A 14199-nucleotide genomic window follows, 5' to 3' on the forward strand; every position below is an offset into this window, starting at 1 on the left:
AGAGGGGGAAAGTCCTTCCCATCCTGCATAAGTAGAAATCACAAAACCTCTCTGGAGATGACAAGCCAAAACCCAAACCAGCCTCCCCCCGTGACAGCGCTGCTGTGTTGCCGTGGCTCCAACCACTCCGTTTCAACCTTTTCCAAGCAGTTTGTTTTGATGTCGGTTGTTAGGGGGTTACACAACATGCCGGTGCAGGATGGAAAGCCATGTCTCTCTCACACACACCCAAATTAAAACAACATGGCACTTGGCTCAGGAAATGCCAATTCAGAGAGTTTGATTGTTTCCTTCCTTCTCTTCCCCCCTTTCTCAGCTAGAAAATCTATCAAGGATGACCCTTGTCCCTGAGACATTTAGGTTTGGAATATATTGACAATTTCTGGCCAAAAAATGCCCTTTAACTGAGGAATTCCTGGCCTGCCCCCAGCCTGTGAGGAAGCACCACTGTCCTCCTTGTCCCCACATCTCACTACCAGCTCCCAGCCAGGCACTTGCAGGCCCTACCTGGCCAGCAGCACCAGCAGCGGCAGGGGATGAGCAGAGACCCTGCACTAGGCAAACGTCCCCTTTGGGACTCGCCGGCTGCCTCCCCGGCCCTGTTCACAGGGGTTACCAGCAGCGCTGGGCATAAAGCCTGGAGCACTGAGCCATCTACTTGATAGGGAAACTGAGACACACACAAACTGCCTGTCCTTGCCTCAAGAACAACACAGCCAGGGCTTTGCTACCCACCCCAGGGTCACAGAATCCCAGACTGGTTTGGGTTGAAGGGACCTTGAAACATATCCAATCCCAACCCCCTGCCACGGGCAGGGACACCTTCCGCTAGAGCTGGTTGCTCCAAGCCCCTGTGTCCAACCTGGCCTTGAACACTGCCAGGGATGGGGCAGCCACAGCTTCTCTGGGCACCCTGTGCCAGCGCCTCACAGGGAAAAACTTCTTCTTAAGATCTCATCTAAATCTACCCTCTTCTAGTTTAAAGCCATTCCCCCTTGTCCTATTGCTACATGCCCCTATAAAAAGTCCCTCTCCAGATATCTTGTTGGCCCCTTTAGGTTTTGGAAGCCTGGCCAGAGAAGGATGGCCAGGCCGCATGGGATGGGGACGCAAAGCCTCATCGCTCCATGAGGCTCATCCAGGGCCTCTGGGCAGTGCTGGGGCAAGCAGAGCTGGCACAGGGCAGCGCTGGAGCCATGCCACCCTGTGCCAAGGACAGAAGGGGTGTCATGCCACCGCAGCATCAGTCACAGGCGTTGCACGCTCCCTGCCTCAGTGTCCCCACTGGTGAGACGGTGCTGGCACAGGGCTGTGGGGACGCTCAGCACAGCTCAGCCTCCAGCGGCTCAGCACTACCATGGCTCAGGACCAACCCGTGCCGCTGGCTGCCGCGCCAGGGCTGCCATGCGGGAAGGGTGTTGTCCTGAGTCAGCCGCAGCGCCTGGGAGCGAGCAGCACCGCTGGCACAGCCCAGTGCCCAGCGTGGAGGAGGGAGCTGGCACGCAGCAGCCATGCAGAGCAGACATGCTCATTCCTTCCTTACTCCCAGCAGGACAAGCCTCCCCCCACGTTCCCTGCTCTCTGGAAAGCACCCAGGAGGGGAGGCTGAGCTGCCACACTCCCTTTTTTGGGCAGTTTCCCCCCATCCCAGAGTCCTGCACAGTTATTGTCTTTGCAGAAACTCAGCAGCCATAAATCCTCCTCTGCCTGCAGGGACTGCCTGCTTGTGCTTTCTGCCTCCTCTCCGTCTCCTCCCAGAGCCACATGTGGTGTGCCACAGCCCTCTAAAACAAATACTGGGGGTCTCCAAGGAGAGAAGAGGCACCATGATGGAATCCAGACCCCAGTGCCCACTGCCATCCCTGCCCCAGCCCAGGGAGACTTGTCCCTGTGGGTGCCAGCGTGGAGGTGGCAGGAGGGTTCTATGAATGTCCCACCAGGTCACTGAGCTGGGGCAGGACAGAGCCCATCACCTTCATTCCTAGAGACCATCAGGGTGCTGAGCCCTTATGAGCTGTGGCGGCAAACCCAAATGGATTCCCCGACCCACCATGGGAACCACAGCCAAGTATATACTGCCAGGGAGCAGCAATCGGCTTAAAGCTAATCCCTGTGTCCTGCGCTGGCCTCGGGCAGGGCCTCCATGGGGCAGGTGATGCCACCCGCTGCCAGGGCCTGGAGAGAGACAGGGTAGGTTTAACAGGGGTTGTTGGGTGCTGGTGTGGCAGCCCTGGGACAGCCACTGGTACCCACAGCCCTGCACCCCATCGGCTAACCGCTGCCCTTCCCCAAGCTCCGCAGCCTGGCATGGTGTGACCAGACCTCGGTGCCAGTCCTGAGCGCGCAGTGCACTCAGCACCGTGACCCTCACAGCACTGTACCATTGTGCTTCAGCGCACGGCCCCAAGGAGCTTTGGAGTATCCTGGCTTGTTTCCTGGCAAGGGCAGGACACCCCTGCGCTGGGAAAGGCTCCAGGGATTAGGGCTTTCTGCATGTGCAGGTTTTGAAGAGCTCAGCAGGGCTGTGACGAGGCGAGGGCGTGTGAACATGCACACGCTCACGCACACAGTGAGAGGCAGAGGTGCAGCAGAGCCCATCCGTGTCCCCAGGGGCCCTGCATGCACTCCTGGTCCTGCCTGCCCCGCACAGCCCTCCCAGGGGCCCTCCGCAGAGCATCCCCTGCCCCACATCCAGAACCTCCTGCCAGCAGCCCCCCAGGGCCACGCTGCTGAGCCCCACGGGGCTGTGCTGGAAAGAGGGATGTGGGCAGCACCGTGTCCTCAGGGCCTGGGGTCTCACAGCACCGCAGAGCCCCCAGCCCCGGAGCTGTGCCTGCACACCCAGCCCCGCCAGGGCTCAGCCACGCTGGCTGAGCTGCTCCCACTGATGCAGTGGGATGAGATTAGTGTGCGCGTGGGAAGCTGGAGAGGGAGCAGGAGGGGGCAGGAATGGCCCCCATGGGAGTCCAGGTGTGCGGGAGTCATGCAGAGGGACGCCAGCATGGAGATGGCTCCAGCCCATGCACAGGGCTGGGGATGCCGGTGCCTGTGCCCACCAAAGGGCTCAGCTCACCCAGCACCCATGGGTGCCCTGGCTCCCAGCTTGGGCTCCCAGTCACCCGCCCTACTGAGTCAGCACCAGGTTGTGTTGGTGCCTGAATCCTGTGGTGCTGCCAAACCCGGCAGTGCAGAAGCTCAGTGGCCCTGTTCTGGTTGAGCAAAGCACAGGCAGGGTGCTGCCCAAACCAGCACCGCCATACCCCATGTACCCCCTTGGTGCGGGCAGCACGAGTGGTGCCAGTGGGACCCCCGCAGCACAGCCCCGGCAGAGCCGCCGGTGCCCAGCCCATCCCCGCGGCATCAGGCACAGCCCTGCGCGCACACCCAGACCGACGCGCTGCCAAAGGCCCTCCGTCAGCAGCGCCCGGCGCTCCCTGCCCCGGCGCGGCAGCTCCAGACCTGCTCCGCATGGCACCGCATCAGGCAGGGCCGGCTCGTCCTGGCCCGCTGCCCCGGGCACCCCGCCAGAGCCAAACGCGCCCAGGGAGCGCCGAGGCAGCGCCAGCACGTTGCCGACAGGGCAGGTTCCCATCGCCGTTCCCTCCTGCCCGTGTCCCCCTGGGGCCCGGGATGAGGGCTGGCTTTGATCCGCCCCTGAGAGCAGAGACCGTGCGCAACTCGCTGCACAGGCTCAGCCCCTCGTCGTGGGATGGTGAGAACCGGTGTTGGTCCAAGGAGCACCTCAACCTCAGTGCTATGGGCCAGGCTCCTGCTTTACCTCACCTCCTCCTCTCGGGAAGCGGCCCAAGCCCTTGCACTGAGTCCTGAGGTGCATTAACCCTGGGGCTGCGGATATGCTCCTGTGCAGGATAAACCAGCTTGGGGGTGCTTTGGCCAGCCCAGACCATCCAGGAGCAGGGTAATGCCATAACCAGGGTGGCAGGACCCTGAGCTGTGGCTTGTCCTGCTACAGCAGACCCCTGCCTAGGCAGGGAAAGATCCTATAGCCACAAGGCAGCTGCGATCCCAGCTGAGCTATGGAGCTTGAACAAGGGGCTGCAGCTGCCTCCTTCCATCTGCCTTCATTTGCATGGAAACGAGGAGGGAAAGCTAAACACACACATATAGAGGCTGCGAGTCGGAGCCCATGAAGGGCAGCAGCTGCAGGATGAGTCCCACGGCTGCCCCTGGACCCCCTTTCAGCCAAGGCACCGGTGGGCTCTGCACAGCACCATGACAACACACCACAAAGGAGGTGAACAAAGCTCACAGTGTCCCCTCTCCCAGCACCGAATCCTTCCTGGGGTCTGCACCCCTCGTCACCCGGCCTGGCACCAGCATCCCTGCGCCCAGCAGTTGGAAGGGCAGGAGCACGCACAAGCACTTGCTTCCCCATGGGATACACACAATCCCATCCCACCAGAGCAGGACTCCTCCCGGCCTCCTAACAGCCACAACCCAGGCTCTCCTTCTATCTTCTTCCTGCAAAAGAGCACAGGTTGGGCGTTCACAGACTCTTTCTCAAGAGTCAGCCCCAACCTGCCCTCCCCGACTCCGCACACCAGAGACCAAAGTCCTGGAGCTGGAGAATCCAGCCGGAGCTGCAGCAGCCAAGGAGGATTTCATCACTCAGCCTTGCCCCAGGTCGTGCAGCTCCTGAAGTGGGTCTGTCCAGCCGAGGAGAACTAGGAGAAACAGAGCAACTTTGTACTTGCCCTCAATTAACGAGTGACCTATTTAGAGGAAAATCTGGGCTAAGTGGGATGAAAGGGCTGGAGCCAGCTGCTTAGGGGTGGCATGGCACAAACCAGGCTGAGGCTGCAAGCTCCAGATTCAGACGGGGCAGAGAAGCCAGTTCAGAGCTTTGAAAGAAAATGCCCTAAAAGATTTTATAGCTGGAAGCAACCTCACGCTGCACCCTCCCTCCTGAGCCCACCAACAAGGGGACATCCCTGCTCAGCCAGCCCCGGTGCCTCCAAGGGAGATGGAGGGACCAGGAGGAGGATGCAGGGTGGATACAGAGCAGGGGCAGCGGGAGGCTGGGTCTCAGCTCCTCTCCCGAGGCCGTGGCGATGCTCTCAGCGGGAAGGTGGGAGCAGCACAGCGCAGACATTCCCCGGTGGGTGGAAGAGCCGGAGAACGTGTTCGTCTGATGAAACGCTGCCGACAGCGGGAGCAGCGTTTCAGCTCCATGGCAGCTTTGAAGGGTAGGCGTTGGTCCTGCCCAGCCAGCGTGGTGACAGAAGAGCTTATCTGACAGGACCTGCAGGTTGGGTGCGTGTATCTCCTCCTAGAGACGGCACTGCCCATGCTGGCAGCCTCCCCTCCTGCTCCAGAGCCTGGGAAAGCCGGGACCAGCCCCGCAGGAGCAGACACGGTACCTGGGGCCTCTCTGCAGGGAAGAGACTGGGTGGCAGCTCACACATTTTAAGCCAAAGCACTTCCCACGCTGCGCTCGGCTTTGCATCAGCAACACCTCCAGACTCCAGCTATCAGGCAAAGCCAGACTAGACGCTAGGGATTCACCACGCTCCTCCTGATGCAAGCTGAAGCAATGAGCAGCTTACTCTCACCCCATCCGAAAGAAAAGCAGTGTTATTTCTTGAGCTGGACTGTGCAGACCCAGGAACTGGGGGGGTGGGTTTGAGAGGGCAGCCAGGCTGAGCTGTGTTATCCACACATATAAACTGGTTTCTTTCAATTTCACTTGATTTTGAGCCCATGTGCAAAGCACCACAGACATTGCCTGTGCCCCAGATGGCAGACATGGCTGATCCGGCAGACCCAGAGAGGAGGGAGCTCTGTCCCTGCTCTGCTTGTGCTGCCAGAACACACGAGTCTCCTTAAGGGGCTTTTGCTGTGGAGCTGGTACAGCACCACCTCCAACCCCCATTGCACTCCAAGTGCTGCAGAAAACCTTTTTCTTGGAGAGAAAAATATATGTCAGGCCCCTCAGCAACCATCCCTCTTGGGGCACAGCTCCATGCGCTGTCACAGCCCCAGCAGCCAGGCACAAGGATGGTCTTTAAGGCTTCAGCTGCTTTGTGTTCACCTAATTCATCCGGGGGGTTTTAGCAGAATCAGGGCTTTTCCCAAAGAGGCTGCTGGCAGCTGCAGGTGCAAGGACAGCAGGACAAGCCCTGCAGAGGCCATGCCCAGCATTCCCATCCCCTGGGCATGCTGACACGCAGGCTGGGAGCAGGCAGAGCTGCCGCAGTGGTGTCATGGACCATCTCTGCAGATGCTCCCAGCCAGCGAGGACCCAGCTGGGGCAGAGGGGAGCAGGATGTGGACGTGCCCGAGCCCTGTGCTGGGCCAGTGCTTTGGAACACACTCCAGAGCAGACATGCAGATGTGCGGACCAGGGCAGCATCCTCGAGCCGCCCGCAGTCAGCTCCAGGGCAGCTGGAGAGCTGTCAAGAGCTGACGTGGAGCTGGTTCAGCCTTTAGCTCCCAGGATGTTGGCAGAGAGGCTGAGATCAGGACTTGAGCCCCAGCTCTCAATTACCACAGCAAGAATAAAAGCAGCTGTGGATCCACACAGGAGGCTGCCCTGCCCTTCTAGAGATAGGATTCAGGCACAAGCGCTTCTTTCCTGGAAAGCATTCCCTGGGGTTTGGGATTCCTTCCAATCCCACAAAGCTCCCCTCGCAACACTGATCCCTGAGTACCCCACATTCCCACAGGACCACAGCTCGGCCACGTTAACAAACACCAGCAGCTGGCAAGCTATTTAGAGCAGCAGGATTGCTCCCAGCATTGATTTCCTCTCCCATTACCCGCCAGCAGCACAGCCTGCCAGCAGTGGCCGTGACAGCCCCACTGCAGCCCCACATGTGCTAGAACCTTGCAGGCTTGCCCCCACGCTCTACACAAGCCACCATGTCATGCCTAGGGAGAGCCAGCCTGAAATAAGCGTGCCTATGCCCTGCTTGCTCCCGTATCTTGCATTTAAACTTCCTCCTAGAGGTTACAGGGAAGCTGCTGCGAACTGGGTGTTTGATGGACACTGATGCTGCAGTGCCAGGACCCTGTGTGTGGGGCTGACCGGCCCCAGGAGGCACAGCACATGGTTGTTCAACTCCCTCCTTGGAAAAGCCAGCTCAGGAGGAGCTGCCCGGCCACAACTGAGTGAGTCTGGCCAGTGCCGTGATTCCATCCTCCGCAACCATTGATGGCATCCGCTCACACAGCTACCCCTGACTGCAGCCTTTTGGGACACACAGGGCAGGAACGGGAGCAGCAGGCTGACAAACCCAGCAGTCTTTCACTAGGAAAGCCTGAGCACCGCACAGAGCAGACCCCACAAGCTGTTTGCATGTCGGGAAGCAAAAAACAAGCCACTTCTAATCAGCATCAAGCTCCCAAGCCCATGCTTTGCCTCTTGGGAATGTGCTGGCAGTGCCCAGCTCACATCCCACTTGCGAGCCCTCGCCAGCAGGTATGGGAAAGGCAAAGATGCAGTGGGAAAAGCTGTTGGTGAGAGGGAGAAAGGTCACTGCGCAGTGACTTCTGCCCATAATCTGTTTGTGGGATGCGTTAACAGCAGGAGCTCGGCAGGGCCGTGGCACTCAGCGTTGGCAGCACCTTCCCACACCAGGCGTGCAATGCAAACAGGGTTTATTGCTGCTCCTCAGCAGTGCAGCACCAGCCCAGCTAATAAAAACCATCAGTTAATAGTTCCTGGGAAGCCCAAGGGGAGAATGGCCGCAGATGGGCTCCTCGCCTTTCCTCCCCCAGAAGAAAGGGTTTCAGGAAGGAAGTCGGGCACTTCCAGGATGTGAGTCAGCACGGAATTCTGGCCAGACCTGCTGTTCAAGCAGTGCCATGCAGCAGGAGTTGCCCCAAGTCCGACTGGCACAATGCAAGTGCCAGCCCCCAGGGACATGCACACATGCTGCACTGTGGAAATGCTCCGGATGCTGTTTGCAGCGCCAAAACCCTGACCCAGGTAGTGCTGCAAACAGTCCCGGCCCAGCACCAGCAGCGACCAAGGAAGAGGAATGAGCTGGGCACAAGTCAGAGTCGTGCTGGGGGAGCCTCCAGCACACAAGACCCAATCTGTCTGCTGCCCAAGTGATGTTTTGCAGTTCAAAGCACTGAAACCAGTTTCTAGCTTTACTTCTCTGCTCCCATCCCGCACTGCATGACGGTACCTGCCTGTCCACCAAGGCAGGCAAACACGTCCTTGCTCCTCTGTGCCTGACCTGGGCAAGCTCTACCTACAGCTGCCACCAGATGAAGATCTGGCAAATCCCATCCACAGAGCTTGGTCCAGCAGCGAGATCCTGCTTTGGAACACCAGAGCCAGCTACAAGCCCCAAGCTGGTCCTGGGGCCAGCAGCAGTTGTGAAACATCACCCCTTGTAGTCATGTAGAGATGGGCTCAAGGACCTTTAAATTACCCACGCTGCCAAGCAGCAGAGTCACCAGTTGGTGTACAAACCCCATGAGCAGCGCATGCAGCAGCGAGGGCGAGCCAGGCAGACACCAGGGTGAGATGTGCCGAGGACACCAGCCTCTAATCCTGGAGTTCTCAGTTACACACATCCGATGGCCTCACTTGGGAAAGTCCCATAGCGCTGCTTTGTGTGCACCGCAGCAACAAGGGAAGGACTCTGCCCTCTCCCTTCCTTGTACCTTGGCCCGTTTGCTCACTGTGCCCCTGGTGTGGAGGACCAGGAGGTTGGAGGAAGCACAGCGAGCCGCACAGGTACCACCACCCCACCCCTGCAGTTATCTGAGCCCAGCCGCGCCAGGCACTTGCCCTATGTGTTTACAGCACTGTAAAGGGCAAGGCCCGGATTCATCATCGCACGCAGGGGCTCTGGCTGCAGCAAGGGAAGCTTGCAAGCCTGTACGACAGCATGGACACTCCTTCGAGGTCTTCTGATGATCTAGAATTGCCTCTGTTTGCAACGTTCAAAGTCCATCACCTGAAAAGCAGCGTAAGGCTCACTTATTTCAAAGGTGGTGAGAACAAGGAACGAGGAGCTGGCTCGTTGGGGCGCAAGGAATGCACAGAGCAGCTCTGGAAGAGCTCCTCTGCCAGCCACGCGTATTGATGCTATCCTTCAACTTAGCGAGGGAAAGACACGCAGTTCAGACCAGCCGTGTTCACAAAAACAAACCACATTATCAACAGGACAAAACGCTCCTGGAGAGGGAAAACACAACAGTTAGAGCTGAGTGTGCTCAGGTACTTCTGAAGCAGCCCCTGACACGAAAATGCCAAGCTGTTCTCTGAAACAGGAGCTGCATCACCTTCACGGTTCTTTTATGGACAAAAAGATTTGGAAATCTAATCACTCTGCATGAGAATACTCCTTAGCTCCTTCTGACCTCCAGCTACCTGAATGCAGCACTAGCAACAGTCACATCTAAGAACATCTCACACAGTGCAAAAAGTCAAGTTAGCATCTTAATCTAAAAGATTTCACACCTTTAGCTCGGAGCTTTGCAAAGCAGCTGAGCACACTGTAGTTCCTTTGCAAACAAGGTCACAGCCCTCCCTTAACACAGCACATTTGCCTCTGGTGAAGGACAATACACCTGGCTCTATTTCGAAAAGCTCTGTTAATGCAGCTGAGCGCAGTGCCCGTCCTCATGCCCCAGCACCACAGTCAATCCCAGCTCTTCGCATGCAGACCTGGTACCACCCTCCCCCCTTCCTGTTTAGCCCTGGGATTACATTAAAGAGCCATTTCCACATTAGAACGCGCCACGAACGCAGCTCTTCCACTCAGGCCCTATTAGCAGGGTGGGCACTTCCTCTGTGTCATCCCTCGCCTCCTGTTTCCAGAGGCATTAGTGCTCGGAGCAGACAGCTCTTCCTCCCAGCCCACTTTTCCTTTTAGCCTGGAGCCTGCCATGCTCCTGAACTTGCGTTATGACATCAAGCTGATATGAAATCATGATGATTTCACCATGATTAAAGAGCAGATGGGGCTGATAGAGCTGCCTAAGCAACAAATCTTCTAAATTGGAAAATGCTGTCAAGAGAAATTAAAGCCTGATGCAAAAAAAAAAAGCAGCCAACTTGGGATGACAGAAGAAATGCAGCTGGAAGGGACTGCAGGGAGGCATCGAGGCCAGCCTCCTGCTCAGAGCAGCACAGCCTGGGTGCCTTCACCTCTGCTGCAGCCCGGGTAGGAAAAGCACAGCACACAAAGCACATGCAAGTCCCTGCAAGTTGTAAGCAACACACCTGAAAGAGCCAACTGAGAGAACAGGCAGAACAACGCAGCAGCAGAGCTTTGTTGACACATAAGCTTGAAAAATAACCCCACACAGATAGAATTCAATGGAGGTCAGCAGAAACCAAACGAGGGTAGTGCACGCTGGACAGACTTGACACACCTACCAGAAACATCCAGCTTTCAGACTGCCTGCTCTCAACACAGCCAGGGCTTGAATCCATCACTTAGTACCAATGCTCACCACCACGCGGAACAGGGGGCAAGGCAAGGGGAGGGACATTGCTAATGTTACCAACAACTGAGACCTACAGGAATCTGACCTTCTTTCAGAGCTTTTTATGGGAGAAAAGGCTTTCAATTGCTTCTAACAAGGAATGGCTTAAATAGGTTAAAACTAATGAACCGGTACGCTGCACATACGAGCACTCCACACTCCAAATTAAGCAATCCTTTGCAAGGTGGCCTTAGGAAGCCTCTCAAGAGTTGTTATAAGCAGGTTAATAAATTGCTTCGAAACCCTGCACACAGCTTAGTAAGACGATTAAAAACCTGTTGTCACAGCCTAACGTCATTACCTGAATTCTAGCACTTTCCAGGGAGCACAAGGTTGTAGTTCTTGCGCTTTACAGCCTCTGTTAGAATGATAATTACTTGTGAAGGGCCTGGGATTGCTTGCAGAAGTTTTTGACTTTGCATCAGGACAGCAGGTAAGAATAAACCTCCCAACACAAACCCTTTGCAGAGCTGCAACCAGAAGTCAAGATCCACATAGTTTTTAATGCTTTCAGTTTGAAGTCTTTGTTACAAACCAAATCGATTACACAGCAAATGAGTGTTCAGTATCACAGCATCTCTTTAAGGAAGGTTGCCATCTCGCGCACTGCTCACGCGTCTGCTGCAGGCTGGCTTTCTGTAAAGCAGCACAACAGGGCTGACAGTTCAAGCTCGCACTTCTGTGCAGAAGTAAACTCTATTAACACACCGTATCTGAAGGACTAGCTGGACTCCATGCCCCTCCGAAGGACAAGGCTTGCAGTTGTAACAACTGCACACAAATGCGTTTTGACACTCCGAGCACATGAACTGTCCTTGCTTGCAGTGCTTATCAAGGGCAGTTTTGTTTCTAAAGTTCGACAACCCTCCTCAAAGTCATGAGTCAATTTAATGGATGGAGGAAATAATTTCTTCTCCCGAAACCAAATTATTTCCTCCAACTTTCAAATATCTCATGGCAAAGCAAGAAAAGTGGTGCCAAAACAATTCCGAGCAGCCACTCCAAAAACAGCCGTCAAGAAGGCATTTCAATGATGCTTCTTCCCCTTCCACCAATGCATGTTGTCAAGAGGCATTGCCTAGACAGTAGAAATCATATATAAGGACATAACATAGTATTCTAGATACCAGTTCTTAGAAACATACCAGTTTTCATATGAGGCATTGCTTGTAAAGCATCCTTATTCGGACAGGGCAATACTTGTGTCTGGAAGAACATCCTAGCCAGAAGAACGAGCTTCTTCCGCCTTCCAGGTACCAGAGAGAGACCGCTCTGACTCAGAAGAGGTTTCCAAATGGGCACCGCTATCTCTGAAGCCCGGCAGACTTTTTGCTGCCCTGTCCTCCCAGATTATCTCTACAACTGGCTTATTAGCACACAACGTTCTCCAGCTAAAGGTTAACGTCTTCTCAGGGCAGATCCTTCTCATAAGGAGAGTATGCATAGTGACCGCACGGGAGCGCGGCCTTGATCCAGGTTACCCCTCCGTGAGGGCAGAGGGTGCACAGTGTAAGTGTTGTGAGCTCTGAGAAATGGTTTTCAAAAGGAAAGACCTTTTCAAACAGTAAAAAGATGAGTTGTGAGCAGGAACTCTGCTACATGCATGGAAACTGTCTAAAAAGCTAACATACAAACAACATTTACACAATAGGCATCTGGCAGCATTTTCAGACATTTTTTTAATTTATTCTGACATGCTATAAAGGAATAAATTACACTGTTAAAGAATTACCAGCAATAAAAGTATTTCTTTCTTTTCAGCTGGGCTAGAATAGGAGTGAGAAGGAAGACAGCCTGGGGCAGTATCCAATGGGAACTCTGCATGGTGCGAGGCTGTCCCCGAGAACAAGAGTAAATCTGGTCATATCCACTTCACAAGAACTTGAAAGAAAATGCCTTGGTTTAAAACCATCCAAATCCTCCATTCAAACTGATTTCCTTCCAACTAGCAATCACAGGTCAGTGCAGCCGCTGTGGGACACGGCAGCGCTCGGGGGGGCTGCCCGTGCCGGGGCTGCAAAAGATGCCGTTTCATTTTAAAAAGCTCCAATCTTTAGTATAGAGGGGCTGGTCTCAACCACCAAGTTATAAAAATGCAAGACTGCCCCTTCCCCCTCAAGGAAAAAATACAAAATTTATTTAAAAACAAAACGAGGAAGAGTTACAACGCTAAATCTAAAATGATTTAGAAAGAAAGCTGACGTCTCTCGCTGAACAAATGGCCTCGCAACTTGGTTTAAAAACAGGGCAATGCGGATTTCTTCAACTGAATTAACAAGGCAAATTAAAAAAACCTCATTTCCTTACAGAAAACAGTTTTTAGTTTTTAATGAACTTGTAAACAAAAAAGCTCCCGCTTCAAAATAAAAACAAAATCCCAGATCATATAGATGTTTACAGTGATTACATTTATCTAAGCAACTTACATACAGGTTCAGTTGTAAGATGTTAACTAAATTTCGTGACAAATATGCTGTTTTTTCCTTTTATACCAAGAACATTATAGAGTTAATGCAGAGTCCTAAAGATTATCTAGTAGTCGCTAAGTTTCTCTTAAGTCTTCACTTTAGATGCTGTTATTTCTAGCACAGGTAAGCAGGCAGAGTCTTTCATATGCTTAAAAACTGGAATCTTTGGTTACTACCATGTCAGCTGGCTTGGTATGTTGCACATAGAAGCCAACAACTTTAAGAATGTTTTAAGTGTACAACTTTCAGAACCCAGGGAGGAATAACCAGAAAAGAGTGCACAATTGTGAGCATTTACAATTATCACAACTGTTGCCGAAGACTGTTCATGCCATTCTTCCAAAACAATGAGATCTCATAAGCAGTGTAGTTCAAAGTAAAAAGGTAACAAAAATTGGCATATGCACAATTTTCTCCACTTGTGTGTCAACCATTAGTTAACTTTTCCACTTGAAAAAAATGCAATAGAAAACTGGACACCATGTTTCACTATCTCAGTAATATTCACAATTACAGCTGCTACAACTCAAAGTGCAGCATCACTGACACTGCCCAGAGCCAGTTTATACTGATAGTAAGTTCTTTACACCAAGTAAATGGTTGCCCACAGCCACTGGCAAGTGTACGTATGAACTAAAATTTCTAGGATTTGGGGAGTGACAAGTCCTGCTCCGATCTGCTCTGCTTTGTCCCATCCTCGCCATGCTCAGAAACCTGCAAGATAAACACAAGGGCAACTTACTGATACGGGATGGAAACAAGAAACAGCCTTCACAGGAGGAGAATTAAACAGCAGTTATGGTCATTCAAAGGGGAGAATGCTGCTCCGTCTCAGAACGGCAGAGTTCCTGGTGTCCGTTTCCAAAGCTAACCAGCATTTGCCACCACCCTTCAGCTCAAACACACGCCTCTCGCTCACACCTACTGCTGCCCTGGAGAATAGGCTCATGTACCAGCTGGATGCCACATTCCTCAAATAGGAATTCAGACCAACAGTTTGAAAACAAGATGCGTTATTGCCACTAGGAAGCAGGATGTAATTTCATAGGATTGTTTTCTACTTGTCTGCAGTGTCTCGTGTTTATATCCTTGAATGTCAAACTGTCATCTGATTGCAGTGGTGCTCTTCAGGGACGCAGTACAGCGGTGTCACTCAGACAGAAAAGGAACAGGAATAACTTACCTTACAGTAACTGGTGTTAACTACATGCTCACACACACGACACTCTGGGCAACCAGAACAGAAGCGAGAACCTTT

The 14199-nt window shown here is 53.8% G+C and overlaps 1 protein-coding gene across 4 annotated transcripts in view; it reads right to left on the reverse strand.

The window, feature by feature from the left end:
- Nucleotides 1-10956: 10956 nt before the first annotated feature.
- Nucleotides 10957-14199, reverse strand: part of CSNK1A1 (casein kinase 1 alpha 1) — a 35937-nt gene continuing 32694 nt past the window's right edge. For 2 of the 4 annotated variants that reach the window (XM_030503581.1, XM_030503579.1), the window contains exon 11: nucleotides 10957-13655. In XM_030503581.1, coding sequence (XP_030359441.1) covers nucleotides 13648-13655 — 8 coding nt within the window. In that variant the 3' untranslated portion in view covers nucleotides 10957-13647. The remainder of the gene's footprint in view (nucleotides 13656-14199) is intronic. The other 2 variants (XM_030503583.1, XM_030503582.1) reach the window with 1 other exon arrangement.

Source organism: Strigops habroptila, chromosome 12, assembly GCF_004027225.2.
Source record: "Strigops habroptila isolate Jane chromosome 12, bStrHab1.2.pri, whole genome shotgun sequence".
Lineage (NCBI taxonomy): Eukaryota > Metazoa > Chordata > Aves > Psittaciformes > Psittacidae > Strigops > Strigops habroptila.